Source organism: Egretta garzetta, unplaced genomic scaffold, assembly GCF_000687185.1.
Source record: "Egretta garzetta isolate BGI_Z169 unplaced genomic scaffold, ASM68718v1 scaffold18, whole genome shotgun sequence".
Taxonomy (NCBI): Eukaryota; Metazoa; Chordata; class Aves; order Pelecaniformes; family Ardeidae; genus Egretta; species Egretta garzetta.
The window spans coordinates 550,106-577,377 of NW_009260616.1; the positions used below are offsets into that span (position 1 = coordinate 550,106).

Sequence of the window (27,272 nt, forward strand, 5' to 3'; positions counted from 1 at the left end):
TGCTGATGTACGGGGGGTTATCCTGAAATTTGCTAAGAGCCCAGGAAGGAAAGGTCCTTGGCTTGCTCAAGTCTCTGCCAAACATTCAGGATTGAGCAACGTGCTGTTTTACTCTAAGCTCATCCCAAGCAGACTCAGGGAGTTACAGGTCACATTTGCTCTTCTCATTTAGCAGGAGGATTTGCTTACAGTTGGTGCATTCATCCTGCCTTTGGGGTTTAGATCAGAATCTGCAGCAAACCATCAGACACAGGGATGTGCACATGAAATGCTCTGAACAGAAGATGCTGCACATCTTTGCAAAACCCACTCAGGGCCCTAGGGCACCTGTTTTCCATAAAAGTGCCTTAAAAGAGCAAAAAGTTCAATATATTCAGAATTATTACTGTGGTTTTCCCTCCTCTTTGAAAGTCTGGGACCATGATTTCACTGCCTTTACAAGCAATCACAAGTATTCATGTGGAACAAGCATTAGACAGAACCAGGGAGAAGATACCAGGGGAAACGCTGAATTTATTTATTCAGGAACAGTCAAACTGAGGAATGAGCTAAGAAATCCCCATGTAGTACTGAAGATGACAAAAACGTTATTATCCAAATTCATTAAATATTCCTAGAAAACCTAATGCCTTAATCATCCTGCCTACAAACTACGCAGAGGGACACTGAGGCGTGTGAGCACTGCCAGATTTTCACAGGTACGGGGTGTGTGTGTGTGTGTAAGCTGATTTATTCAAACTTGTCTTTTGAACACAGGCATAGTCTGTGTAATTCTGCAATGCTCTTTCTGCTGAGTAAGTGCTGATTAAAAACACCCAAACCCAAATTTTCTCTTCCACCTCTCTATACAGACCTTTCTCCTCTTTGTGTTTTTTCTCCTACTTGCTCCTGTATTTGAGTTTTAGACTAAGGTATAATTTTGTCATCTGAAGGAATCGGTAATTGAATATAAGGTCTGGCATTTTGCCATAAGTATGAAATATACTCTAGTCATACTGCAGCTGTGATTATCTCTGGGAATAACATAGAGTGATGTATCTCACTAATATATATAAATCTTAGCAACAGAAAGATGTTTAATAATCTCTTTAAAACAGAGGAGAAGCAATTTTGAACCCTATTTCTTCTCTTAGCATATATCATATCAGTATTCTTCTAGGGTGCAGTGAAAGTGTTACGTGAGCTGAGAGCAGATAACCTTAATTTTACAGCCTGGCAATTGAATGTGGATGCAACATTTATGGTTACAGTTGTGTTAAAACATATCTTGAGTGCTGATCAGGCTCCCATCTCAGTGGCTACATGAAAAACCTTTTAAACTGGCAGTTTTGTAATGTATTTTGAAGTGTCTAATTGGGGCTAATTTAATTTTATGAATGCATACATGTAACATAGATATAGTATAAATACTCCCAAAGTCAATCTGAATTAGTTTAGTGTTGGTTACTTTGCTTAATTAGAAATCAAAATGTAAAATAGAAAGGCAGTGTGTCTGTCTCAGATCAAATGTGTAGGGCGTAGGTGGGAACTCAGATCCTGAGGGGAGGCTTTTTGTGGTTGGTGGCTTTTGGCCCTACATGCTTCCTTTTCTGGGAAGACTTGGTAGGTCATTTACACTTTTAATTCAGAGCTAAAGTAAAATAGAAAGTCTAGAAATAGAAAATAGAAGTAGAAAGTTCTCCCAACTGTCTTTCAGGGCAATCCCACTCTTGTTTGGTGAACATTCAGACTAAATGTTAGGAATTGTTTCTTTACTGAGAGGGTGGTCAAACACTGGAATGGGCTTCCTAGAGAGGTGGTTGATGCCCCATGTCTGTCAGTGTTCAAGAGGCATTTGGACAATGCCCTTAATAACATGCCTTAACTTTTGGTCAGACCTGAAGTGGTCAGGCATTTGGACTAGATGATCGTTGTAGGTCCTTTCCAACTGGGTCTATTCTATGCTAACCTCTTATACCAGCATGTGAATATGGCAACCCCCAAACCCTCAGAGCTCTGGCAGGGGGCTATAAACAAACCTGCTCATCAAGCATTGCTGCCTCTCTCAGGAGATCATTCATTTCATCTGCAGCATCATCGACTTGGATGGTCCAAAGCACAGCATGGTTCTTTTTATTGGACATTGCCTCCTGTGTGTGTGGAAAAAAAGTTAGTGCCTCTGAAAACAAATTATTTCCTTAGTGAGGGCAGGGATTAAAATCTACAGGAATGCAGTGGAAATTCATAGATTAGAATTACGTTAAAAAATAAAATGGCATCAGTGTTCGTACCTGGAGATGGGTGGCAGTGAGGTTCAGGTCATTCAAGCGCTTTTGAGCTGCAACACCAGTAGAAATGCTCAGTAAAATTGATTTGCTTTCATCGATAGCCAGAACTGCTAATCGGATGTCATCTGTCAAATCCCAAATACATTTATCGCAGCCTGATAAGAAAATAAAAGTGTCATATTTCTTTAGCGTTTGTGTCAGTGAACAGCAAGTATCTTAAATTCACAGTACTCTTGCCCCAGGGCGTTCCCTCTTTGTAACTGATGGATCCTGATGGATACCCATTTTTCTTTCACTTTCATCCGCCCACTTCCAAGGTCTCACAGTACAGTCATGATGCTTCCAGCTGAGCAGCACCAGATGGGAGTACTCCGAGAGGCTGCTGCAGCGGCACCGTAATCAGTAGGGAGAGAGAGAGAAGGCATTTCCTGGCTATTCCCTAGAGGCTCTGCATGTTTGTGGCCCAAAGAACAACAGATGGGGGTCAAAAAAACAACTTCGTTCTGTCAGAACCCAAACTCTGTATTTAAAATTTGGTGGTATGAGAAGTAAGGATGTCCAGCAGATGGGCTCTTGGCTGCCTATTTGATTAGGAAGACAACTTCTAAAAATACAGTTATAACATGTTTGGAATATGTTTGCGCAGAACTATATCCTTGTCCCTGCTGAATGCTTGCAACACCACCTTCTTTTTAGCGATGTTAATGCCAGCCCTAAATGCAAGAAACTTAGGTAAACATGGAACACAGATTCGTACAGAAACTTCTGCTTGGTATTGTATAGTGTGTGTTCTTGATGGCAGCAGCTCCCAAATGTTTTCCTTGTTCTGCTTCCAGGCACACAACCCCTCTTCTTGGGATTCAGTTTAGGAACCCATGTGTGCTACATGGTCTGTGTTACACTACAAACATCATTATACTAAAGTTTAAAACAATATCAGTGGTTACCAGTAGCTACAACATAGTACTTTTGGAAACTCCCCCAGGCTTCCTATAGTTAGAATAGGGGAGGTGGTAGAGGAAAAGCAACTGCCTGATGGATGTATGTCAAGTTGTCAACAGCAGTAATTTATATTAGGTGTACAACTAGAAAACTAGAAATGATACGCAAGACAGCACAGATAAAATTGTGATGGCAGTTTTTAGGGGCAGAATATTGTTTTGCAGGCACTGCATCTCAAAGTCTAGAGAAGTGGCTTTGGTGATACTTCCCTACCGCTCCACAGTTTGTACCTAAACATTCAGTCTGCATCACAGAGTTGGACATATGCATGTACTCAGTCAAGCAAGAACATGTTTAAGTAGTCATTGGGGCATCATGCGTATTCACATATTTAAGTGCCCTGTCAAAGTGTTGAGCGCACTGGAGAACCGAGCTCTTAAGTTAGTATTTGTAATGTGATTGTTACTCTGAATACAAGAGTGATATTAGTTTTTGGTGTTCTCATGATAGTCTTCTTACTGATGGTTGGGCAGTCTGTGCCAGTGGAAACTTCAGGACTGTCTGCGAGGCATTCTCCAGTCTGGCTGTCACACATTCTCCCTCCACAGTTACATTCTGGGGGAAAAAGAAAGGATTTTTGAAAGAAGAAGCTTCAAAATGTACAACCCACCTTTCACCTCCCAAGACTAGTGAAATGATTGTATGTAGGATTGTGCATAGGTAGTCAAACCAAAATCAAGGGCTTCTTGGACTGATTTTTCCTTCAGTATGCAGAAAAAGCTGTTCTTTGCACTGCAGTCATGTTGGACCAGATCAAATATGAGACAGGAAACAGAATCAGAAAGCCTGAGCTGAAACGACTTCCCAGTCGTTTCAGCTTCCCAGTTCAAAGCTTCCCAGCTGGTCACAAGCAGAGGCAGCAAGGCCAGAGTTGCCCAGCTGGGCCACTATGCATCACTGTCTAGAGAAGGTGACGTTTGAGAGGTGGGCTAAGGAAAGCAGTGCAACTAAAGTTAATTGTTAGTTACAAATGTCTCCACAGACGTGTGGAATTTAACAACCCTGTGTCAGGCTGCCACTAAATAAGCTTTCCAGCTACGAGGGATTGATAGTGGACTCCAATTCCATCATCAGCTTGAGCATATCAAAAAGTAAATATCTCCTACCACTTACAATGAAGAATAAATAAAGTTTTACATTTTTTTAAACTCGAGTAAGCTACATATTTACTGCCAGCACAAGTGGCTTTTTAAAAAGTATAATTTTTAATCTAAAGTGTGTCTTTCAACATTTAATTGGCCTTTTAAGATATTTTAAAGATTAGAATATTCTTGGAACACTTTGATAGAATAACAAAAACTCAAGCAGAACATAAGAATAGCAGCTACTTATCTGGAATCTGTTTTGCTCTTATGATTCATGGTTTCAGTATAATCTCATGTAACAAAATTGTTTACTGCCGTTTTACTGCAGCCCATTCATTGTTCTCTGTGAAATAGTCTTTTATTTACATTTCACATTGCACATTCGAGGCATTATCAGGGAAAATGTGTAATACAGCTTCAAAGTCAACATGATGCAGTAACATTGGAATAATTCTGTGTAACTGAACCAGTGTTAGTGGAACTACTCATTTTTTGTACCATTGTGAGACAGAATTTGGTTATGAATTTTGTGGGGCAATTGATATTTTGGCCTCATCACAATCTGTATGAACTGGGTGTCTCCTGGGTCTTTGATCCACAATTTTAAAATTTGTTATTTCTTTTGATAAGAAGGATATCACAGGCCCTTAGGCTATACCCAAAACAGGTGACAAGATTTAAGTTACAATATTAAAATGTGGATGAGATTGGTGCTCAAGAAAATTAAATTGTCTTCTTATTTAAATGGATGACTCTTAATTTGCTATACAAATGCTTATAGTAGTTAAATTTCAAAAGCAATCCTGACAATTTTTCATCTACTTGTTCAGGAGGTACCACATTTTTAGTAGGGAATTAAGACTTTCAGTGCTGCTGTGGCTTACTGGTGCAGAAAGCTTCAAAATTTACCTTTATTTCTGAGGGACATTTGTGGAAAGCTTTAAAGTGTGGCTAAAGGACACATGGTTAAAAAATGCATTGAAAATAAGCTGAAAGCTGCTATCCACAGCTACAGAGATTTTATGTTTTGCTTGAAAGAAAAAAAAAAGATGATCTTAGCTGGATAGACCTGTTTGCTCATTTAGTGCTCTTGCATTTTTTTGTTCTGTATACCCTTTGAGGTGCTCTGTGGAAAGCATGTATGCAGACTTTCTTGTTTCTTACACTAATTTCTTTTTTGTATTTTTGTATTTTAAAGAAGGTATTTGTCTTATTTCAGAATCTATATTTTTCTAAACAAGAGTTCCTAATTGCTCCAAAATGCCAAACAAAGTATAAGCTACCGGGATAGTTTGGATATCATGGATGTATTGATTGGTGCAGGCAATCTACACAGCACTGTTAAGTACAGCATGTTGTGGTGTTTAGCAGAAATGAAGATGAAATTAAAAGTGTGTAATACTCTGAAACATACTATTTCAAATTCATTACTTGCTAGAGTCAACTACAAAATTAAATTCATTCCTAAATAGAGAAATGCTGTACCTCTCATATCATACTCAAGTGCCAAGGCACTTGTTATTTTTAGCAAAGATCAAACACTACAAGAAAATCTGATAATGGAGAGAATTACCAACTAGTCCCTGGCATTCTTTATGGAAGAACTGCAGTTAAATCATCTCTGGTGAATTGAATTGGGCAGTGAAGGGCATAAAGAAGATTGCTTTTGCAACCTCAAGATCACAGAGATGTTGAATTTCAGGCATGTCTTGGGTGCCCGAATCTAAGCAGGAGGTGAGTTTTGGGGCATGCTGTTCCCTACAGCTGCTGTCTTTTTGTCTAGTTTGGATGCCTGGGATTGGCTTTTGGAATTCCTGTGTGTGGGCGCCATCTCTCCCCATTCAGCATAAATGGAATTTAAACACATGGCTTAGTGATGTCAATTACATCCTGGAGATGGACACTCAAATTCTGTCACTGGAACATAAAACCAGAAGGGACCACTAGTGGCATCATATGTGGTCCCCTACAAATGAGGACAGCAGCACAAAGGGCACTTGAGTACAGAGCATCCTCCCAATCTCCATCCTGCAGGAGTCAAAACACACCTTAGCACTTTACAGTAAGCTAGTAAAAAGCAAAGTCCAAGCGTACAGTGAGTTGCAAGAAGGATGTAGGTTGATCAAGACATTGCTAAGATGCTGGGGCCTGTAGCCCTGTGCCTGGAGACCCAGGAGAACTTAAAAGGTCCAGGCTGGGTGTGTGGTTTGGCTGTGTCTTACCTTCAGCTGTGTCTTACCAGTCAGCTAAGAGCTAGGAGTGATGCATCTACCCCATTTGCCTTCTGGTCCTTGAGGGAAAGACCCTGGAAAAGGGGTTGGGAGGGAGCCTCAAGGTCCTTCCTCTGAGCACCTGCATTTTGCCTCTAGCTGTGTCTGTTCCTCGGTGCTTTGAAAGAGGATGTACTCTCTCCTCCCACAGCCAAAGCAAGGACAAAGGGCATGAGCCCAAGTCCTATTTGGATCTAACTCCATGTAAATTAGGAGAATAATTATATTAGAGGACATAAACCTCTGTGACCCCTCTGTGTAGGTATGTTTTGGTAAGGTCCTCTGGGTAGCACTTTACCAGACCCTGGAATTACAATTATCTCTGGTGTGGAAATACAGTAACCAGCAAGATTACACAGGCATGTGGGAAATGCAGAATACATTACCAGTATGAAAACTAGCAGAAAATGAGCAAGGATTGAGTCAAGACAGGAAGGATGATGCTGTTTCCATAAAAACTGCTTTCAAGTCTTTAAGTGCCCTCAGTCTGAGTGGTCGTGCTGGGCAAAGTGTGGTATGAACAAACACAAAGGTGAAGTCTCTGACCAAGGAAAGCTTAGAGACCCTTATCTGAAACAAAATGCAGGACACAACAGTGCCTACATTCATCCCGTCCTGGCATTTGAGATGTTTGGGTCTGGGGCTTGAGACTTCCTCGTGAGCAATGGAAAGAGGGTTAGAGCCTGGGATGATTCAGCTGAACAGGCATCCAAATTATCCCGCCAGGTAGATAGGCACCCCCTGCCTCCCAAGGCCACAGGTGTCTGATGACTGATTTGGCATCTCTGGGAGGTCATCAATAGACCATGCTGTGCTGCGGTTTGCTCTGCTCTACTAAGCTGTAGCCAATACCTGTACAGTTTTTAGCAAATCTGGCATCCCCATAGTAACCCGGAGCGCATCGTTCGCACTTGAACCCGGTGGTGTTGCGCAGGCAGTTGCGGCACTGGCCGGTCACTTCATCACAGTCTTCAAAAATCAGGTTTGGGTCTGAATTGCCGCTGCAGTCACATTTTTTACAAGTGCTTCCAAGGAGCAAAGGGTTCCCATAGTAACCGGGGGCACACCTGAAAGGAAGAGCAAGCCCAGCGATGACGAGCAATGACATTCCCATCTGCACTACCATTTTTTCTCTGGCCTCATTTATGTCACCATGAATTGATGATGGTCTGCAGCTACTAAAGGACAGAAAGCAAATTAGGAGCTGTGTTTCTGCAGAGGCTGTTTTGTGCTCTAATCTCAACCTGTACAACTGCATATTTTTCCCTTCTTCAACATTCCTGGTATCTCAATAACACCAGTCTGCGTTATTTTTTTGTGTGTGTGTCTTTAGCAGTAAAATGATTTGTTCCCCATTGTTCTAAAATCTATGACAGAATGATCTTGGCAGAGAGGCAGCTCTAGTGTTTATTTTGGTCTTTTTCAGATTTGGATCTCACCAACTATATTGTGTTATATAGGAAACCAGGGTAAAGGACTGCGTTTCATGATGCTGAAACTCAGAGGAAGTTCAGAACTTATTTTCATTATGATGCATATAACAAAGTACTGACCAGAAAAGGTTGTGTAAATACTTCTATGGTGAGGCATTGGGATGGTTTCTTTTTTTTGCAAAACAGAACAGGCACTGAACCAGCCTCCATTTTTCAGATTGGATCGATGTTAGCCTGCTGGCTGAGGGCAGAAGGCTATGAGCAGCCACCAGCCCAGGAGGGGAGGATTCCTCTGTTGGTTTGCAGAGGGTGAGAGGGAGGTGGGTAACAACGACTCCAGGGGAGGCCTGAAATGGGTCCAAAATGCTTTTCATGCCTTGTCATGTTTGGGAAGCATTTCTGTGGAAAACTTGCTACATCTTAAAATGGAAGAGATGTTGAAACTCTAGTGGTTTTTGAAAGTCTAGACAAACCAGTGATACCTAACATTCCAGTGTGACCAGTGACCCTAAGCTAAGACAAGAGGTAATAGATTTGGTGTCATCGTTTGGAAAGAAAGGAGAGGGTTTCAGTTAAAGGAGTTTCTGCTGGTAGCAGGGAGTGTGCTTAATCCTACGAGCTAGAGCACCCTTTGCAAAACAACCAGCGAGGAGAACAGAGCCGGCACTGGAGTGGGCATGGAGCAGCTCGCAGGAGCAAATCCTCGAGCAAGGGCATTGCTGGAGGAGCTGGCGGCTGGAGCAGTGCAGAGCAGCTGCTTATGGACTGGAGGGGCCAGCTGGCAGGATGGGAGCAGCCCACACTGTCATGGTGTCACTGCAGGGTGGCAGGAGGATCCATGACCCAGAAACCTGGGGCACAGAGATCAGGGACTCGTATCCCCAAACTGAGAGTGAAGAATTACTGCAGGGAGGGGGATAACTAGCTGATGTAGCAATTGCTTACTGAAGAAATAGGAGGATTGAATATTTGTTGCAGTGATTTAGATAGGTAGTTATTGTGTTTCATCCTGTTTTATCACCCTGTTGACTTGTCTTTTCTCCCATCTATAAAGTCCTGTTTTAAGGTGCCGTTTGTTCTGCTATTTGTGGGCGGGGAAGTTGAGCTCTTAGGTGGTTTAGTTTAATTTTCGCAGATTTCTGGCTAGGGACCTGACTTGAGCTCTGTTGTCTTCTAAAGTCTGAACATAGCCAAATCCAGGTTCTGCTATGTCTGAACGATGAAAATATGGCAGATCTGATAAGAGTTTCCAGTTTTGATCTCTTCCTACATTTGCTGATTATTTTTTTAATAAAGAAAGTAATTTCCTCAATGCTGCTTTGTTCATGTTCCAGTCCTGAACCCCCACAGTAAAAACACATAAAATTTTGAACATCTTAATATAAACCACTTGGCTGCCTCAAGCACTACTTTTGCCAAAGGCAAAGACTCTGTCTCTTTGCAGTGCTGCCAGAATCTTTGGTACAGATCTTATCATTTGGGTGACCCAGATGTAAAGAATGAAAGTGTGACCTGGAGTTCTGTGCGCCCCTTGAAGAACTGTGAATGCGACATGGAGCATAATGAGTGTGATTTAGCTGACTTCGGTGCAGTCACTCCCCGTTCCCATGGGAGATAGAGCAGGCAGTGATGGCTAATGCTACTATTTAGTCATGCCAAAAGTCTTGCTATAATTTTCTATTATTTCAGCCAATCTGAGATTGTAGTATTTTCCCAGATTTCAAAATTTCTGTATGTTTATGAAGTTCGAACAAGAAAAAAAAACCCTCTGGGTTTTAAAAAAAAATAAAATTCCTGTATTCTGAACTCTCAAAATCTTGCAGAGTTTCTTTTTAAATTTTTGTAGTTAGGTATTTTCCAGATGGACATCTGCCTAATGTGGTCACCATCACAGAAGCCACTAAGCAGTTTTAAGGCCAGATGAATGTTTTGCTTTCTGCTACCCAGCTCTGGCTTTCAGCCGGCATCTACCAAAGACTGCGTACTATTCCTATCAGGCCAAGGTCTGCCCTCTCATCAGGGCAAGGTGATTTGTTTTTTTCTTTTATGAAACATACCATTCAGTTCACTTGCCAGAATTGTAGTGGACAGTTCCTCACATCCTCACAGATACATTTTGTAAGTACTGCTTTTTATGACCATCTGACTCACTTTTATTGGCTATATCTCCTCATCTGGAGTAGCTGTCTAAAACAAATAGAAACTTTTAGTGCTGAAAATAAATGTGTCACCTTCACTTTCCCCTTCCCTTTGACGCTCAGAGCATCTCACAGGGCTGGACCACGCTTGGCCTCTTTTGAATTGTTGGTAGCACATGAGAAGAGCAGAGGCTGCTGGATGGAAACATTGCTCCATCCCTGCACTTTATGGTCTTAAAAAGTAGAGGCCTCCAGTACATGTCTTTTCCTCTGTTATATCAATAAATGGCTCTTTGTTGCTAGAAAAGAATATTTCCTCTCCCTTAATAAATCTGCTAAGTTATCTCTGTTTCATTTTACAGCCATGTTTGCTTCCTGTAATTATTGGTGAGTAAGAAATTGACTTCCTCTTCCCTGGCAATGCCAAAAGATCCTTTTTCCTCTATTCACTTTGGACACTAAAGTACAATTTCTTCAGTTATCTTTTTTAACATTTGGGCATTAACAAAACCTGGATTTCATCCACTAATTCCTTAATGCCTTATTGCTGGAGTCCAGGAGAAAAATGAGTCATTCCTAAATTTCAAGTTGGGAAGATGGTTTTCTTAGTTCCTAGCAAAAGCCTCCATGATTTCACAACCCCATTTGGTGGCAAACATAAACTGGATAGGTTTGCGCCAAGCCCCCGGAGGAGCACCAGAAAGCCTCCTACACGAATGCCAGAGGAAATGGAGCAGATTGCCTCCCGGTGTGCTGTTCTGGAGATCCCACGCGCTGCTTATGAAGGGGTGTCCTGCAGCTCGCTGCCCACGGTGCCTGTCACCTACCACTGCGCTGGAAGGGAGGGTGGTGAGCAGGATGTAGCCTTCCTCTCCCTGGGAACTTGAGCTGCTATTTGGGGTGCAGGGAGGGACAGGGACAATGCCCCTTCTTGCTCAGGATCCCCAGTCCTCCTGCCAGCATGTTGACAGCAGAATAGCTGCCAGTGGGAGCCAGGGGTGGTGGTAGTGCCCAGCAGCAGCGTATGGGAGGCAGGGACTTGCTCTTTAGCAAGAGGACAGGGACAAGCAATGCATTTCTCATTAGTCTTTGAAACGCTTCTCGTTGTTTCTAACGCAAATGGAAGTAGGATCAGGAGCCTACCAGGAAAAGGAAAGTCCCATGCTTGCCACTTACCCCAGCAGTTAGTCAAGGACTTATTGTGGTGACTGGGACAGACTGATTTATTTCTGTAGCTTTTTCTAACCCATCTATACAGCTTTGCCTTCCCTGAGACAGATGCACTGTGTCAGGCTGGGTAGTGGCTATTAGAAAACAAAGCTGATGCTATTTTCTGCTGTTACTATGCATCTGCTACTCATTTCATAGGATTTGATTTTCTTGTAGTCTAGGTTGACATTTTAATAACTATTAAGAAACCTCACTGACCTTTTAATTTTCTGCATTATCCTTTGTGTATATATCTGACATTTTGGAAGAAAAAAAGAATATAGCCATAGGCCTGGAGACAAGGGTGGGTTTTTTTATTTTTGTGCCACCTGTCTAAAGGGCTTTCATTATTCCTGTCACCATGTTAGTGATGCGGAGGTAATATACTGATGTTTTTCCATCATCTGTAAGAGCAAAAGCCTTCACTCTTTTTGTCATCTTACCTTTTCATATTGATTTCTTTTTGCATCTTAAGCATCCCCTTTCTGCCTTCTCTGATAGTTATGTTAAGAATAATTTGAATTCAAGACCTGCCCATTAATGACAATGGACGGAAGTCTTAAATACTTCAGGGGCTTTAAGGAAAAACAAAATGAGGTGTTCAGGAAGCCAGTGCCTGAGCCATCCTATACTCCTCAGTCTTGGTGTTAAGAGCTCTTTTAATTTATTGGCTGCTCAAGGAGAATCTTTGAATTATAATCAGGCCTCTGACATTCATTGAAAAATCATCTGTGTTTGCTCATAGCGAGTAAGATGGCCATTTATGATGCAGGAGAGTAAGTTATACTTCTGCTGTATAGCTCCACTTCTTTGTGTACTTTGTTAGTTAGAAGATGTTTACTGGAAATTGTTAAAAAGCAGCACTGGCCTATGGTTCTTTGCTTGACCTTATTGAATAATGTCTGTGAAGTACCTTTAAAATGTAACTAAAAAAGCTGCCTCTGCTTATTAAGAATTTGACTAGATAATGCATTTTTCTCCTTTGCTTTTGAAAAATTTATTTGGTAGAAACCTGCTACGTGTTTTAGAGTGGTGAATTGCAAGAGGCATCTATGAGGTGGTTATTTTTCAGTTTGGCTGCTGTTTCTGATTTGTATTTTGTATTTTGATTTGTAAATTGTATTCCTTTTAGGAAGATCACCACATGAAGGTACACAAAGTGCAAGAACTCGATCAAAATACATCAGATGTAAATGTCTGTCTTACCTTGTCTTACCCGTAGCAAGTTCTTACAGTTTTTAGTAGGAGCTCAATGAGATCTTTTAACAGATATGATTCAACATGGTGAAAACACACGCACAACATTTCTTCCCAGTGTGGGAAGACTTCTGGATTTTAGTATTGTTGACCAGTAAGTCATCTCATTAGTTCCTTACCTTTCACAGTTGGGTCCTGCATAGTTTTCCTTACAGACACAACGCACACTTCCACTTTTTCTGTAACAGGAGACTGCAAAGCTGGAATTTCATTAGAATGAATAGTTAGAATAGCAGGCAATGGCAAACACTTGGGAGTATTTCTTAACTACATTATGGATATTTGCTGTCAGTGTGAGCTCTGGTTCTTGGTTACCCATTGCTGAATAGGTATTCATAAGCTCTTTATGCTATTCACATTATACCCCTTGTTTAGTCTTTTTAATTAGTGTAGAAAGCACTAGTTAGTGTATAGCACTATGGAGCTATATAAATGCAGAGATATATATATATAAGTTCCTGTCTTGCAGTGTAGATCAGACACATCTGCAGGTTTTGATACACACATTTTAGAGAAAGGATTTATGATAAATGTGTATGTCACATGAACCTAATTGCTTCCTGTCTCATATTCTACGGGGTGAAATACTGCTTATGAAAGACACTGCAGTAAGCACTTCAGGAATGTAGTTTCTGGAATGGATGCAGCAGTTCCCTATGCAAACCCTACAGTTTTCCTCAAATCCAGTCTGGAAGTACCAAGTGGTGAAAACTGAACTCAGTGATGCTATCCTTATTTACAGTACCCGAGGCTGCTCTACCATCTCTCTGAGGAAGCTGGAAGGAGTCTGGGGCATCTTCTGAGACCAACATGCCAAGTAGCGATACTGATTGCAGTAATGGCTTGGGCTGTAATATTCACTGCCGTGGTTCAAAATCATGGATTCCTTTGCTTTCTTATGTTTTCAGGATTTAACAAATGTATAACTAAATATCAGACCCAAAGAACAGCAGCAGCCAGATGTGGAAAGTACAAATTATATACACTTCAAGCACAGTGATGGACGTGGCTTAAATGCATTTGCAGGAAAAAGACATACAGTCCTAAAGATGTTTCCAGTTAGTTTGCAGTATGTGTGAGTAAATGCCTGCCAGCACTGGAGCGCGACCAGAGTAGTGAGTGGCAGCAGTTGCCAGCTGCAGGCCCATGGTTGCTAAAAGACAGGTTGTGAGTCGTGCAGTGCTGGCCAGCTGTGGCCGGGTTGCATCCCTTTCACACAGGAGGACAAAAGACTCAGAGCAATGGGAAAAAGCATGATCCATGCACTGCTTGCTCCAGGAACTAGCAGAGTTGAAAGGTGGCAAGAATTCCTGCATAACTTCAGTTCCCACCAGCATTTCTCAGCTGGTGGGACAACCAGGGTCAAATAAATCTGTGTCTGGATCCGTGCTGTCTCAAAACATTTCATTTAACCAGAGACAACATGAAATGAGATTCTTCTCACAGAATTCACAAATTAACTTCAGTAAAGCTTTTTTGAGAACATACAGAGAAAATCATAACAGTTTGACAGCCTTCCTCTTCTTTTGCAGAGGCTAATTCCTTCATGTAAAACCACACTGTGGATATAAGTTATGAAATAAGACTGAAACCTTCCTGAGGTTTCACATTTTTTGTGATCTTTTAGGGAAAAAAAGTTGTAAAATTCCTTCAGGTTGGGAAAGAAGTAACATCTGCTGGACCGTGAAGCAAACTCCCTCCTCCTTTTTTTTATTCCCAAGAGATAACATTACACTTTATGTGTAATGGCCAAAAGTTACTCCAAAACTTCCCAGGATAGCAGATACGAAGATAGTCTGGCCAGAAAATCTAGAGACACATAGATGAATCCCAAGAAAAAATATGTATCTGATGAGTCTGTCAGATTACAGATTTGGTCACTTTGTCTAACTATTATGAATTCGCTGGCTATTTCCAAAGTAAAACAGAGTGCAAAACAACATCCTTTGGATGTTCTTTATTTAATGCATTTAATGCTTCTCTGCTTTCTGTAGTTACTGTTTTGCCTTAATATAAGTGGAGTAGGAGTAACAGAAGAAAAAGAATTAAAAAAGAAAGAATGGTTATTCTTTGAATTTACTTGTGCAAGGCTGAATGTTGCTCAATCATTATTATTTGCCTCTTCCAGCCCCAGCTGAAGGCTATTGCTGTGGTCAGCTCTCTCTCATGCAAGAAGCTGAACTGGCAATTTCTGCGTGTTATTTGAATAGGGCTATGAGGTAAATGGGTCAGATAGTCCTTTAGCTATTGCCTTCAGGATTTTTCTGAAAGAAAACCCTGAAAAACTGAAGTGGGTTTTTACTGAGGTGGTTTTAAAGGGGTGACATATCATAGAACATAGAATATCCTGAGATGGAAAGGACCCATGAGGATCATCAAATCTTACTCCCTATATTGCTGCTAATGTTGAAGCATCTGCATTCAGGCTCCTTACAACTTTTGTTCTCCCTTCCACATCCCATGCTGCTGTCCTTTTGGGTTCAGGGCTCCTTTATCTCTAGTGGTCTGGAATATGAGAGACGTATGTCCCTAGCAGAAGGGCTAAGGGGCATGTTGAAGCAGGGAACGCTCCTTGGCCTCTGCGCCCATCTCCCGTAGCACCAGCAGAGACAGCCTGTAGCTTAGGTCCCTGCTGGTCCCACTGCACCAAGCCCTGCTGGGCTGGCAGGCTGGCTGGCTCCCTGTGGTTGGGGGGCACTGCTGCAGAGCCTGGGGGGCTGTAGGACTCTGTAAATGCAGGCCCAGACATGCTCTTTCAAATTGCACCATAAGGAGGACAGCCTAGATGCTTGCTTTAGCTGGCTGTGCTCAGCAGAAACTGGGTCTCATCATACGGTAGTGCCACAGGCATGTGCAGCCCTGGTTGTGGTTGAGAGAGCTGCCCCTGACACCAAAGTGGCTGCTCTGGCCCAACAGGTTAAAAAAAAATCCCTTTGCTAAGGAAAAAGCACTGCTTCTGACTGTTGTATTTCTACTATTTCTGGCATTAGAGTCGCTACTGAAACTGGAGGAAGTGATCTGCTTTGTGAGTTCACTCAGTCCTAAGCCTTTTTAAATGTGAGCAAAGCCAGGTTCTTCCCCTGCCTCTGGAGGATTTTCATTCTAATTTAGGCAAAGCTGCAGTTTCTCAACAATAGCTGTTCTCCACTCCACAGCCCTCCGCACATGTCTGCAGCTTGCTGCGAAAGCCAAGAGGTGATCAGCAGGAGTTTGGCCAGAGCGTTTTTGTGCCTGCGCCACTGAGGAGCTGAGCAAAATGCGGCTCATTCCACCTTGCAGCTGTATGAGTAATCAATCCTATAGCAACCGCAAACAAATACAGTGAGGAAATTGCCCTTTGCTGAGCAGCCCCGCTGAAAGTGAAACGGGAAACAGCACAGGGGGAGTAGGTATCTCGGTAAAAAATAACTTCAACCCATTGGCAAGTATTTAATAGTGTCTCCTCTGTACACTACGGTGGGATTTGCATAGGTCACTCTCTTAGATCATGGACCTCAAGCAGGAGGAAGCCGATAATTTCTTTCATCTGCATTACTGATGTACCACTAACAGTTTCTAAGAGCTGCTCATGGTTTGTAGTTACTTGTTTCTTCTACAGGCACAAAGTGGCAAAAAGCTGGAGCTCTTTGGCTTGGTCTTGGTTTTCTGTCAGACTTCGGAGTTTCTTGCCCAAAGGCAGGTGGGCATCAGCTGAAGGGCACCGTACCTGCCACAGGACCCTCCAGTCCTTTCCTTTTAACTGTTCCTGTACTAACCAGATCCTGATTGCTCAGGAGTCTGCCTGGCTATGCTTTTTCATGGTTGCTTTTGCCATCCAGAGGTCATGAATGGATCTTTCTGTCTGTCTGTCTGTCCCAGCCACGTACATCCCTGATGCCACCTTCCTAGGGAATTTGTCTTTGAGGAATTCTTAGAAGTAACCAGACAGCTGAATAATCTCTCCTATATAAAAGAGGGATAACTTCAGTTCGCTCAGGTATTTTCTCCTCCTTCTCGGAAAGAATTGATATGAGTGCTTAAGGGTATTTTAAACCTTCTAAATAAAATGCTGTTTCCTACGGTTATAAATGTGAGCAGCTGGAAGTCCTCTTATTTTCCCCCAGTTGGCAAGGGCAGCAGCCTTTGTCTCCTGCATCCAGGAAGGGATGCTGACCCCACCTTGGAAAGGGCCAAAGCCAGTCCAAATCAAAGAGAAGCAGAGACTCTTTACGTACTTGGCAAGTGCTGGCAGGGGACAGGGGCAGGGCTGGCAGAACGTGGGCACTCCTCTGACAACGTCACCAATGAAGCCATCTGGACACTGCTCGCAGTGCTGTCCTGTTGTGTTTCTCTGGCAGTCCTTCAGTGGGAAGAGAGAGAGTGGTGAAAGTTAAATAGAGGTGCTGCATAATTCAGAAAGAAATAAATTTAGCTGAAGACCCGGCCAAGCAGAATAGGGGCTGATGCCAGACCCCAACCCTTCAAGGCATTGACAGATGAAGCCAAACCAGCTAACACCGCTACAAATAAAAATGCTATAAATTATTACACTGGCCAGCCAGCAAGTATTGGCAAGGTGCAGTACAGGACAAACCAGACATATGTGCCTGCCAGGTGCTGAAGCAGAAGCAGCACTGCCTGTCATCAGAGATGTCAGGGGTACTCAGGTGTAGCCAACAGCCCTGTTTTGAGTTGCACGTGCCAGTAGGAAAAAGTCCCCTTTACTGACACCAAAACAAATGAAAAATATCTGCTGGTAAATACTATCAACAGATTTCAGTCTAGATAGAAGTTTCAGCAAGGCTGCTTCTTGGACTTGATGACTGGAAAAGAACATCAGGGGAATCTGCCTGCAAATGGTGGCTAATACACCAGTGGCGCTGATGTTTTTCTCCTGAGATGAAAAGTGTTACAGCATGAAGGGATATGTTATCACTACACCTTGTTCTCAGCCTTAAAGGAGGCCCACTTAATGGAGGGAAGAAGCAGGAGTCTTCTATAAGTGGCCTTTCTATAAAATACAGAGCAACTACGCAAAATGTCATGCACTTTATGAGCAAGTTTCATCTCCATGGTTTAATGTTTGTGAGGAAATATGCTTCCTCATGCAAAGGCAAATTGGCCCCCAGTTGATATTGTTTGGGCTCCATGGAAGTAAGTCAAGCTGTGGTAATTCATACAGAATATTTGTTCAAAAATATTTTGTGATGCTAGGTACAAAAGTGTGCCTTTCAGTATTTTCAGTCACAGAAAAAGTCAGGGTTTGCTGTAAATAGTTTGAAATAGAATTTGTAAGTCCTGCAATCTTAAGTAAGCATTGTTACATATTTTGGTTTACAAATGGACACACTTAGATGCTACAGGTTATGTGGGTTTTACCCTAGGCACATGGCAAGGGGGTGGGTGACTGGCATGGGGTGCATAAACAGTGCTCCTGCACACTGCAGGACTCCTGCAGACTCCTGTCCCCCTTTCCACTTCAGCCAAATACCCAGAAGTTGTCATCAAACTCCCATAATCCTCCATATTCTAGCCATCTCGCCAAATTACTTTAGAAGAGTAGGAAGGGTGCAGAAGTGCTTTTCTTTCTTGCAACAGTGCAATGAATTTTGCAATGTCCCTGAATCAGAACCGTCCAATTACACTGCTTCGTACCCAGACAGTAGAGATGCAAACAGCTATGCAAGGCTTGAGGCAGCACGGAGTCAGCTCCATGGCAGAAATATGTGGAGAACTCTCTGTCAGTGCACATTGGCTGTGGTTTTGGGTTAGTGTGCTTGTTTCTTTCCTCTTCTGACTTACAAACAGTGGAACATGTGTGCTGGTTTTGGCTGGGGTGGAGTTAATTTTCTTAATTTTCTTCATCGTAGCTGGGATGGGGCTATGCTTTGGATTTGTGCTGGAAACAGTGTTGACAACACAGGGATGTTTCTGTTATTGCTGAGCAGTGCTTACACAGAGCCAAGGCCTTTTCTGCTTCTCACACTGCCCCACCAGCGAGCAGGCTGGGGGGGCACAAGAAGCTGGGAGAGGGCACAGCCAGGACAGCTGACCCCAACTGGCCAAAGGGGTATCCCATACTCTATGATGTCACGCTCAGCATATGAAGCTGGAGGAAGAAGAAAGGAGGGATGTTTGGAGTGTTGGTGTTTGTCTTCCCAAGTCACTGTTAGGTGGTATGGGGCCCTGCTTTCCTGGAGATGGCTGAACTTCTGCCTGCCCATGGGAAGTACTGAATGAATTCCTTGTTTTGCTTTGCTTGCATGCACGGCTTTTGCTTTCCCTATTAAACTGTCTTTATCTCAACCCATGAGTTTTCTCACTTTTACCTTTCTGATTCTCTCCCCCATCCCACCGGGGGGAAGTAAGCAAGCGGCTGTGTGGGGCTTAGTTGCTGGTTGGGATTAAACCACCACACCATGGAAACTGCAGGCTGATGGATACAATTTCCATCCCTGGTAAGATGACAGTGTCTATAATAAAGAAGAAGATCTCCAAGTACATGACTTAAGTATCATCTGAGTCAGGAACTCCTGCTTCACTAACCTGCTGTGTAATGGTGCAAATAAGCAAGTGTATGAAGGGCAACCAGAGGATACAGCATATCTGGACTTCGAAAAAATCCAGTTTTCAGGGGACCTGAAGAAAGTTTCTGCTACAAACTGAAAGCTGATAAAGTCTAGGAAGCAACGGATAGGATGTAATGGTCACTTTTCAGGGTGGGGAGGAGTCACACCGGATCACCTAGGCCTTGGTGCTGAGACCCGTTTTGTTCAGTATTCACCAGCGTCTGGAGACCCAATATGGGCTGCCGGGACCTTTGGTTGGGCCCTGCAGGGAACCTCTTGCACTATGTTCAGAGTTGGCGCAGGTACTAGGAAATGATAGCGGTGCCCCAGTTTATTCTCCAGTAGTCATTTAATCCCATCACAGAAGTCACTGTGCTGCTGGCAGTCCCTGGAATAACAGGGAATCTGGGTGTGGGATTTCAGGAGCGCTCGCAGTGGGAGGGAGCTCCCCAGCACAGGGCAAGGGGCACCTTGGCCTCTCTGTGGTCGGAGCTTCTTCAGCAGCACCAGCCTGGGGGTGGGGGAACTTAGCTTACCGGTATTTCAGCTGAGCCAGGCCCTACAGATTTGAAACTCACTTTCTACTCCAACCATGGTGTGTTCTTTGAAGAAAAGAGTATAAGAAGAGAGGAATGTGATTAGGGAGGATGTTTAATGAAAATAGTCACGTTTCACTTGCACAGGCATTGCTAAATGAGTTTTGTATCCGAGTATTGTAACTTTGATTTAGTGGCATAATTTTGTCCTGGCAACATTGATGTTTTGGGTTTGGTTTTTTTTTCCCCTAAGTCTGTGTCCAGATACCATCAATTTGCATTGAAATGTGTAATTTCAGTAAAGGACACTCACCCTTGTGAAAATACATCTGATTTTTTTTAGCCAATATTCCTCATTTGAATCCCATTAAAGCCCACAGTTAAGACTGATTAATTTAGTTCAGATCCTTTTTGATTCTAGAAGACTTTGTTTAGGTTGCTGCATTTTTTATAGTCATACAGAACCTATTGCACAGCAATTCTTTATTTCTACAAAGCTGTAGGCCAAAGAACTCCACAGCAGGTAGAATATGATAAGGGAAGGAAAAAAAGTCAATTTCTTTTTCCATGGGTCTTTGAATAGATTAAACACCAATAGCTGTAGAGCTAAAGGTTGTTTTTCATAGTAATTTTTGCTGTAAAGGCAAAAGTAGTTAGTATACAGAAAACCAGAAGATTGTTTTAACTAAAAGGCCCCAAAATATAGGAAGCCTGACTGGGAGGAAGAGGAGTAGGAAAGAAACTTGGTGAGAGTGGAGAAGCTGACTGCAAATGAGGGCAGAGTGGCAGGCAGCCGCTGGGGAGATGCCCGGACCTCGCGCTCCTCTCTTGCGGGAGCGCACTAACTGCAAGGCACGCAGCGTGGGCCAGGAGGCAGTGGAAGGCTGGTACAGTTTTAAAAATAGTTCGCATTTGTCATTATTCAATGAAAAGGTGATTTTAATGTACTGGAAGAGAGAGATGAGAGCATGGGCACCAAGCGCTCGAAGAGAAAGAACAATCCTGTATCTGAAGCACTGGCGGAGGCCTCAGGGGGTCTGCATTCAGCTGAAGCCTTCATCACACTCTTCATTTTTGCTCTGAGCAATTCACTTCACCTCTCTTGTCCTCAGCTCTCCAAGCAACACATGGGTATTACCAGAATAAATCTATTACTGGTTTCCAAAGCTCAGATACTATTGTGATGAACAGAGCAGGGCAGCAGGGGAGCTGATGTTGCTCCTTAAATCTGCAGTGTTTTTCATCTTCTAAACCAAAGGGAAGTGCTAAAAGGCCCTTTTACCCCAAAGACCCTGTTAGCTGAGTGCTTGAGGCACTTTTGTAGTTTTTGTCTGGTTAGTGATTATGTAAAAGCAGCATTAACTTATTTAACAAGTCAGAACTCCTAGGGCAATTTAGAATCATATTTTTACAGTGATAAAAAAAGTGTCCTTATATTTTATGTTCCATTAGCTTGCATCTCCAACAAAACTGCTGACTGCAAGAAGCCTGTGAAACATATCTGAAGGCAGGGAGGACACCATGGGTGATTCTCAGCACCGGGTGGCACTGGCTTGTTAGTTTGAGAAGCGTTTTGCTTCTAAACGGATCAGTTTTGACACAGAAATAATGATGAAGAAAAAAATGGAATTCCATTTATGGCAATTTTTGTGAAACTGGATTTTAAAGAAGTGTTTTGCTGTAAGAATTGCAAGGGCTACTCTTGGTCCCAGTGCTCATATGTGCTTTAGAAGGAAAAGCATCATTTATGGTTGATATTATAAATCAGACAATGTGTGGGATTACCCTCAGCCTTCCCTGTCTCAGTGGTTCATTCAAATGTACTCACAAAATTGTAGAAATGTGTTTACTGATATCGGTGTCTACTTTTTCAAATAAAGAAACTCAGTATATAGTTTTTGTTTTGGTTTCCTTTGGAAACCAAGGAAGACTGAGGTAAAAATCTATAAAACATGCAGTGATATGTATTTTAGGACATCAGACACTGAAGCTAGCAGAATATTGCTGCCTGTCTTTCTACAGAACAGAGTGAGACGTGGTAAAGGTCACAAAAACAGATACAACCATGCAGTTAAAAGTATTGCAACTAGGTGTTGTAATACTCTAGTTTTGGTAAACTGTGTTTTGAATTACAGTAGGCAAAAATGCTAAGCTAAATTATTTCCATATGCCCATGTTAACACAACCTTTATTTTCATAAGGTAAAAGTCAAGGCAGAGGTGTCCCTTCTTCATTGACACTTCAGCTTCAGAGGAAGTAATCCAATGCAATAGCAGCCTGGTTTCTAAAAGCTTCTGTATGAGGATACAGCGTATAATCATTCATCCATCGCTCCACCAGCAGCAGCTTGTCAGATGACAGAGTGGCTGGAATGTATTTTTCTACATTAGCCTTAGCTGGTCCTACTACTCTGCTCTCACTCAGTACTGCCAATCAGGGTAAGCATTTCTACCTGGCCCTTACTGTAACTATCTATACTGCACACACATGAAAAGTACATGAAAAGGTGCTGTGGGGGGATGCTTGGGAATGATGTCAGCAGTGATCCTGCACTCATCTGCTTGGAAAGTAAAGCTGGAGCCACTGCTCTGAGACCATAGAGCACTTTGTGTGATGCAGTTCTGCTCAGTAAATACGCTTGTGCACAAATAAAAATGAGAATTTTGTTGATTATCTTCAGTACTAGGACAAGTTTCCCAGCAAAAAAACCAAAAATGCTTTTCTGTAAATGAATATAACTGAAAATCTAAGAGGTAGGAATCTGTCCCACCTTAACTTAGGAACCTGAACTTAAGTGAGAAGAGCTCCTTCTATTGGTCTTGAAAGACGCCAGCTTCATTAAATGTGCCATTTAGGCGGTTATTTTAAGGACATTATTTCACTGGATGGCTAACAGTGCAATTTAGGCAGGCTGGACCTCCTCCTTAGGAAACTAAGATAGCAGACTGGTTTTCTGTCTACCCTCGGGAGTTAAACGAGGAAGACAGGACATGCCACATGCTGGATGATATGGGGATTCTCCAGGGCAAAACAATGAACACCCAGTCCTGCTTCTAGTGAAGTTAGTACAACAACAACAAAAAAACCAACCCCAAAATACTAGGGTCTGAAATACTGCCTGTGAAATCTGGAAGTGTCCTCAGACCCTGGTTAGGAATTCTGAATAGTACTTTGCAGCTGAAACTAGTCTTTCTTACAAAATAGCAGGAACTGTATGGTGTTTGAAACTAGTCTTTCTTACAAAATAGCAGGAACTGTATGGTGTTTTTCCCCCTTATTTCTTATTCTTCTGAGGGATAGTCTTGTAGCAATTGTTAATGCAGAAAGATTGCACAAGAATAAATAAATTATATAGATAAAGAGATGCAAGTAGCTTACATTGCTGTGCAGTCTGTCTGTATTTATTGCTGGACCAGCAGAGATTAGCCTGAGGTATAATATCTGGATGTAGATTTAGACTTCCTCAAATCTGGGAGATGACCTCATATCCAAGGTTACAGAACTGCATAGCATTGCCCATGCCAGCATGCCAGAACTTATTGCTGTCCCAAAATAATAGCAGTAAAAAAAGTACTTCAGCATAATGACTTGAAAGCCAGGAGATTTACATGTTCTAACTTTTTCTTCTCTGAGGTTTATGATTTCAAGCCCTCTCTCTCCAGCCACTCTGCATGAGATGCAATATTAGTTTTCAGAATTTCTTATGGAAGAAGGAGATGAGGCACTAAAAAGAAACGCCAAGTATAGCACAACTTTTACTAAAGTAGAGACAACTGTCAACCTAAAATAATGAGAGTAGCAACAAAACTTGGTTCCTGATCCAGTTTGGATCAACCTACCCCCTCTATGTCAAAGTTTTGGTCTGTAGAACTTGCCAAAACCACCTGGCCCTCTGCTTTCTCAGTTCATCACTTGTCTTAGTTTACTGTGGGAAATGCAGCTGAGCAGGCATGAGAGCAATGGCAGCCCTTCCTTGCAGTCTTGGCCTGACTTCCTATGTGCCTCTTGTACAGGCTGCGCAGGGAGTGGAAACGAAGTGATTGCATGTTGGGGTCACTGTGGCAAGTTTTCGACAGTAGAACAGTTAGGACAACAACTACTAAGTTAAAACATAGCTAAAAGGGAGGGAAATATCTACATCTGAGGCACTGAGACTATTAACACTAATGCTTTTCACAGCTACTGCATACCAAAGCACTCTGGAGAAGAGAAGGTCTGCATTTCAGCACCAGACTGTTGTAGTTCTGGTTGGCTTTCCAAACATGTATCACCAAGGTCACTATAGATAGATGTAGTCCATCTTTATAGAAAGAAACAGTGAGCTGTAAGCTGCAAGGCTCTTCATGAAGCCAGAAGTACCTAACAAGCTGGAGAGTTTTGCTAGCTCCCTGCTGCTTTTTGCTCATGCTTGATGGATGGTTGTGGATCCACTGGCAATTCTCCAGACCTGCCTTGGCAATCATGTGGAACATATTATCCTCTCGGGCAGAACTGCCAAATCCATTCCAACCTTTCCACTCAGCTGTAAACCCAAATGCTTAAACACAAATCACTTACACGACAATACGTTCTATTGTAAAAAATTCCATAAAAGGCTGGAAAGGATACCAGCGAATTTATCCTCTCCACTGTTATGATCCTTTGGTCTTTCTTGTTCTAAATCGGTAATATTTGTTTATTTATTTACTCAGTTAGTTATTTTTGAGTAATTTTGGATGCCTTATATACATACTGATCAAATATACAGGACTGAGATGTTAACAAAGCACTTAGAGATTTTTAGGTAGACACCAATAAATTCACCCTTTACCTTCTGTTATAGTGCTTTCTCCAGAGTTGCTCCTCTGCTATGTCTTTTCATGCATTTATAACGATCTAACCTCCACTATAGCAGAAACCTCAGAAAGGACACTGATAATTCAATCCAGCAAAAATTTTGTGTAGATATCTAGCTTTGTCATTTTTAAATCCTTTCAATCTTCCAATCCATTTTACTGTGCTTGTCTGGAGTCATTGCCATAGTACCTTGTAGTCATATCAAGCGACTTCCTTCCCTAGTGTAAGCAATCAAATTTTTTAGTATGGTAAAGCCCTGCCTGCTATACTACTTGCATATGGTATGAGAGCTTCGTTGCTTTACACAAGCTGTTTCACCTCCATATGCCACTCATTTCAGAGTTGACCATCACAGCCGCTGTGTTGGTCTGCTCAGCTGTCAAGTCATTCAAAGCCCCACTCTTGTGTCTGAATTTTCAGATGTTGAACCCTCAGTGGAGGCACTCTAAAGAAATAGCTCAGCTGTGGGTTCCTGATGGGGTAAGGTCTGGGGATGGTGAAGGGAAACCCTGATAGCTTGGGCTTTATGCAAGAGAAATGCACATCACTTTCTCTGCAGACTGCCACTTGCATCTCTTACAGTTTCACCCAGTTAACATATATTCATGTTTCTGAAATAAAAAACTAGAGGGTCCTGCAAGTGACTTCCTTTTCTTCTCTTAGCTAGGATTGAGGTTACATTAAAAGTCCAAAGCCTAAAATCAGTATAAAGAATTGGTGTTTCTTCCTCTACTAGCCTTACATGTGTCACCAGATGATGCCTTTGAAATGAAGCATTGTTTGACATCTGTATTGTATTATGTCATAAATCTGTGTTTTATTATATCATAAGTGGAGCTTACACTGTGCTGGCTGCTCTTCTTCTAACACTTGGGTGATTTTCTATACTAAAAAAATGGACTGAGTGGCTCTTCAGTTTTCATCACAGGACAATGTGATTGATTTCTGCACCAGTTTTATGTGGACATCCATGCAAGAAAGGCTCTGTCTGCAATAATTTCTTCTGTCTGGTTACTTAATGAGACTGTTGATTCATTGATTATGTCATTCAGTAAGCTTTTAAAGACTCATGGATTTGATTTACTCTCTATGAATAAGCTGAGGGAAGTTTTGAAACAGAACCCTAAGATAGATACTTATGTCAGGAGAAATTAAAGATGTGAGTACTTTACCCTAAGGCATCATTAATAGGGGTTTAATTTTATTTGATTTCAAATTCAGGGCAGAGGCCAATGGAAATTTCATTAATTTGTATGCTGTGGGAACTACATTCGCCAAATTGATTTGCAGGATTTGCATAATATGATGGTCTTATAGCATTGTATGGCGTGTGACCCTTATATTTCATCCCTTTTGAAGCAGAATACTTTTTCATTTTCATACTGCCTTGTTCAATTACTCAATTCTTATAGCTTAGTTATTACTTAAACTACAAAAAATAATTATCTACCAACTGAACACTGTTATTATTACTTTCATGTTGTCTTCCATCGTTGTTAGCAGAGTTAACTATAAAAAATGATATTTTTTTTCATGTTTAAATCATTCCATCATGTGAATAAACATGCAGACATAGAAACTTTTAACTTTGGGGAACATCAGTTCTTCTAAAGATCTGCTGCTAAGGACATTCTGTAACATCTATGACTCATGGTTAGGGTAATGTGTGGTGCCAGTGGAGAGTCCATAAGTGATAAAATTTTAGAACATTCTTGTGTCTCAGAAGCAGGGAGATAGCAGGTTTACACTGATAGAAATGGAGGATGACAATTATAATAATAAGGGATAAGTACAGAATCTTTTTTTTTTTTTTTTTAACAGCCTGTTAAAAACTAAGTGAACACAGAAAGTCTTATGTCTTACTATCTAACTTTGGGGAACATCAGTTCTTCTAAAGATCTGCTGCTAAGGACATTCTGTAACATCTATGACTCATGGTTAGGGTAATGTGTGGTGCCAGTGGAGAGTCCATAAGTGATAAAATTTTAGAACATTCTTGTGTCTCAGAAGCAGGGAGATAGCAGGTTTACACTGATAGAAATGGAGGATGACAATTATAATAATAAGGGATAAGTACAGAATCTTTTTTTTTTTTTTTAACAGCCTGTTAAAAACTAAGTGAACACAGAAAGTCTTATGTCTTACTATCAGGTGTGGTGGTTACCACTGCAAGAATTATTGGAGTAATTTGCCTAAAAAATTAAGGACGGAGAAAACAGCGAGCTCTCAATACCATGTGGTCCTATCTCTTCACAGAAACTCCCAGCCATATAGGTACCTACTCCTTTCTGCCCCAGCCTCAGCCCCCAGCAGGCTTTGGCCAGATCCATTCCTGTGCTTCTCCAGAATGGTCCTTAGGGAAGGTTGCTTTGTCCGCTGATTCTAATACAAATCACACTATCACCCATCAAGTCCCCTCTTCCCAAATTATTTGCATTCATTCATCTAACACGCTTCTTCCTGCTGTAATGCAAGTTATGCCTTTTCTTCTCTAAGCTTTTCTTCTTCCAGGCTTTCTCTGTCACATTTTGCACTTTACCAATTTCATCAGTCTTCTGATCTTCCCTGGAAATTTCTGAATCCTCAGTGAAGTCCTGTTACTGCAGTCCCCATGGGCATCTCTGGTTCTGTTTTATGCTATCAAACCTTCAAACCCCCTTTTCATTCTGCTCCTTCCTTGCAGCACACTCT

General features: G+C 41.9%; 1 protein-coding gene across 1 annotated transcript in view; it reads right to left on the reverse strand.

The window, feature by feature from the left end:
• The window catches only part of LAMA4 (laminin subunit alpha 4), a 104,582-nt gene that overhangs the window by 52,098 nt on the left and 25,212 nt on the right, over positions 1–27,272 (reverse strand). The window contains exons 3-8 of the mRNA XM_009645211.2: positions 16,876–17,000; positions 12,781–12,861; positions 7,477–7,691; positions 3,729–3,824; positions 2,271–2,422; positions 2,019–2,129 (exon numbers count right to left, since the gene is read on the reverse strand). Coding sequence (XP_009643506.1) covers positions 2,019–2,129; positions 2,271–2,422; positions 3,729–3,824; positions 7,477–7,691; positions 12,781–12,861; positions 16,876–17,000 — 780 coding nt within the window. The remainder of the gene's footprint in view (positions 1–2,018; positions 2,130–2,270; positions 2,423–3,728; positions 3,825–7,476; positions 7,692–12,780; positions 12,862–16,875; positions 17,001–27,272) is intronic.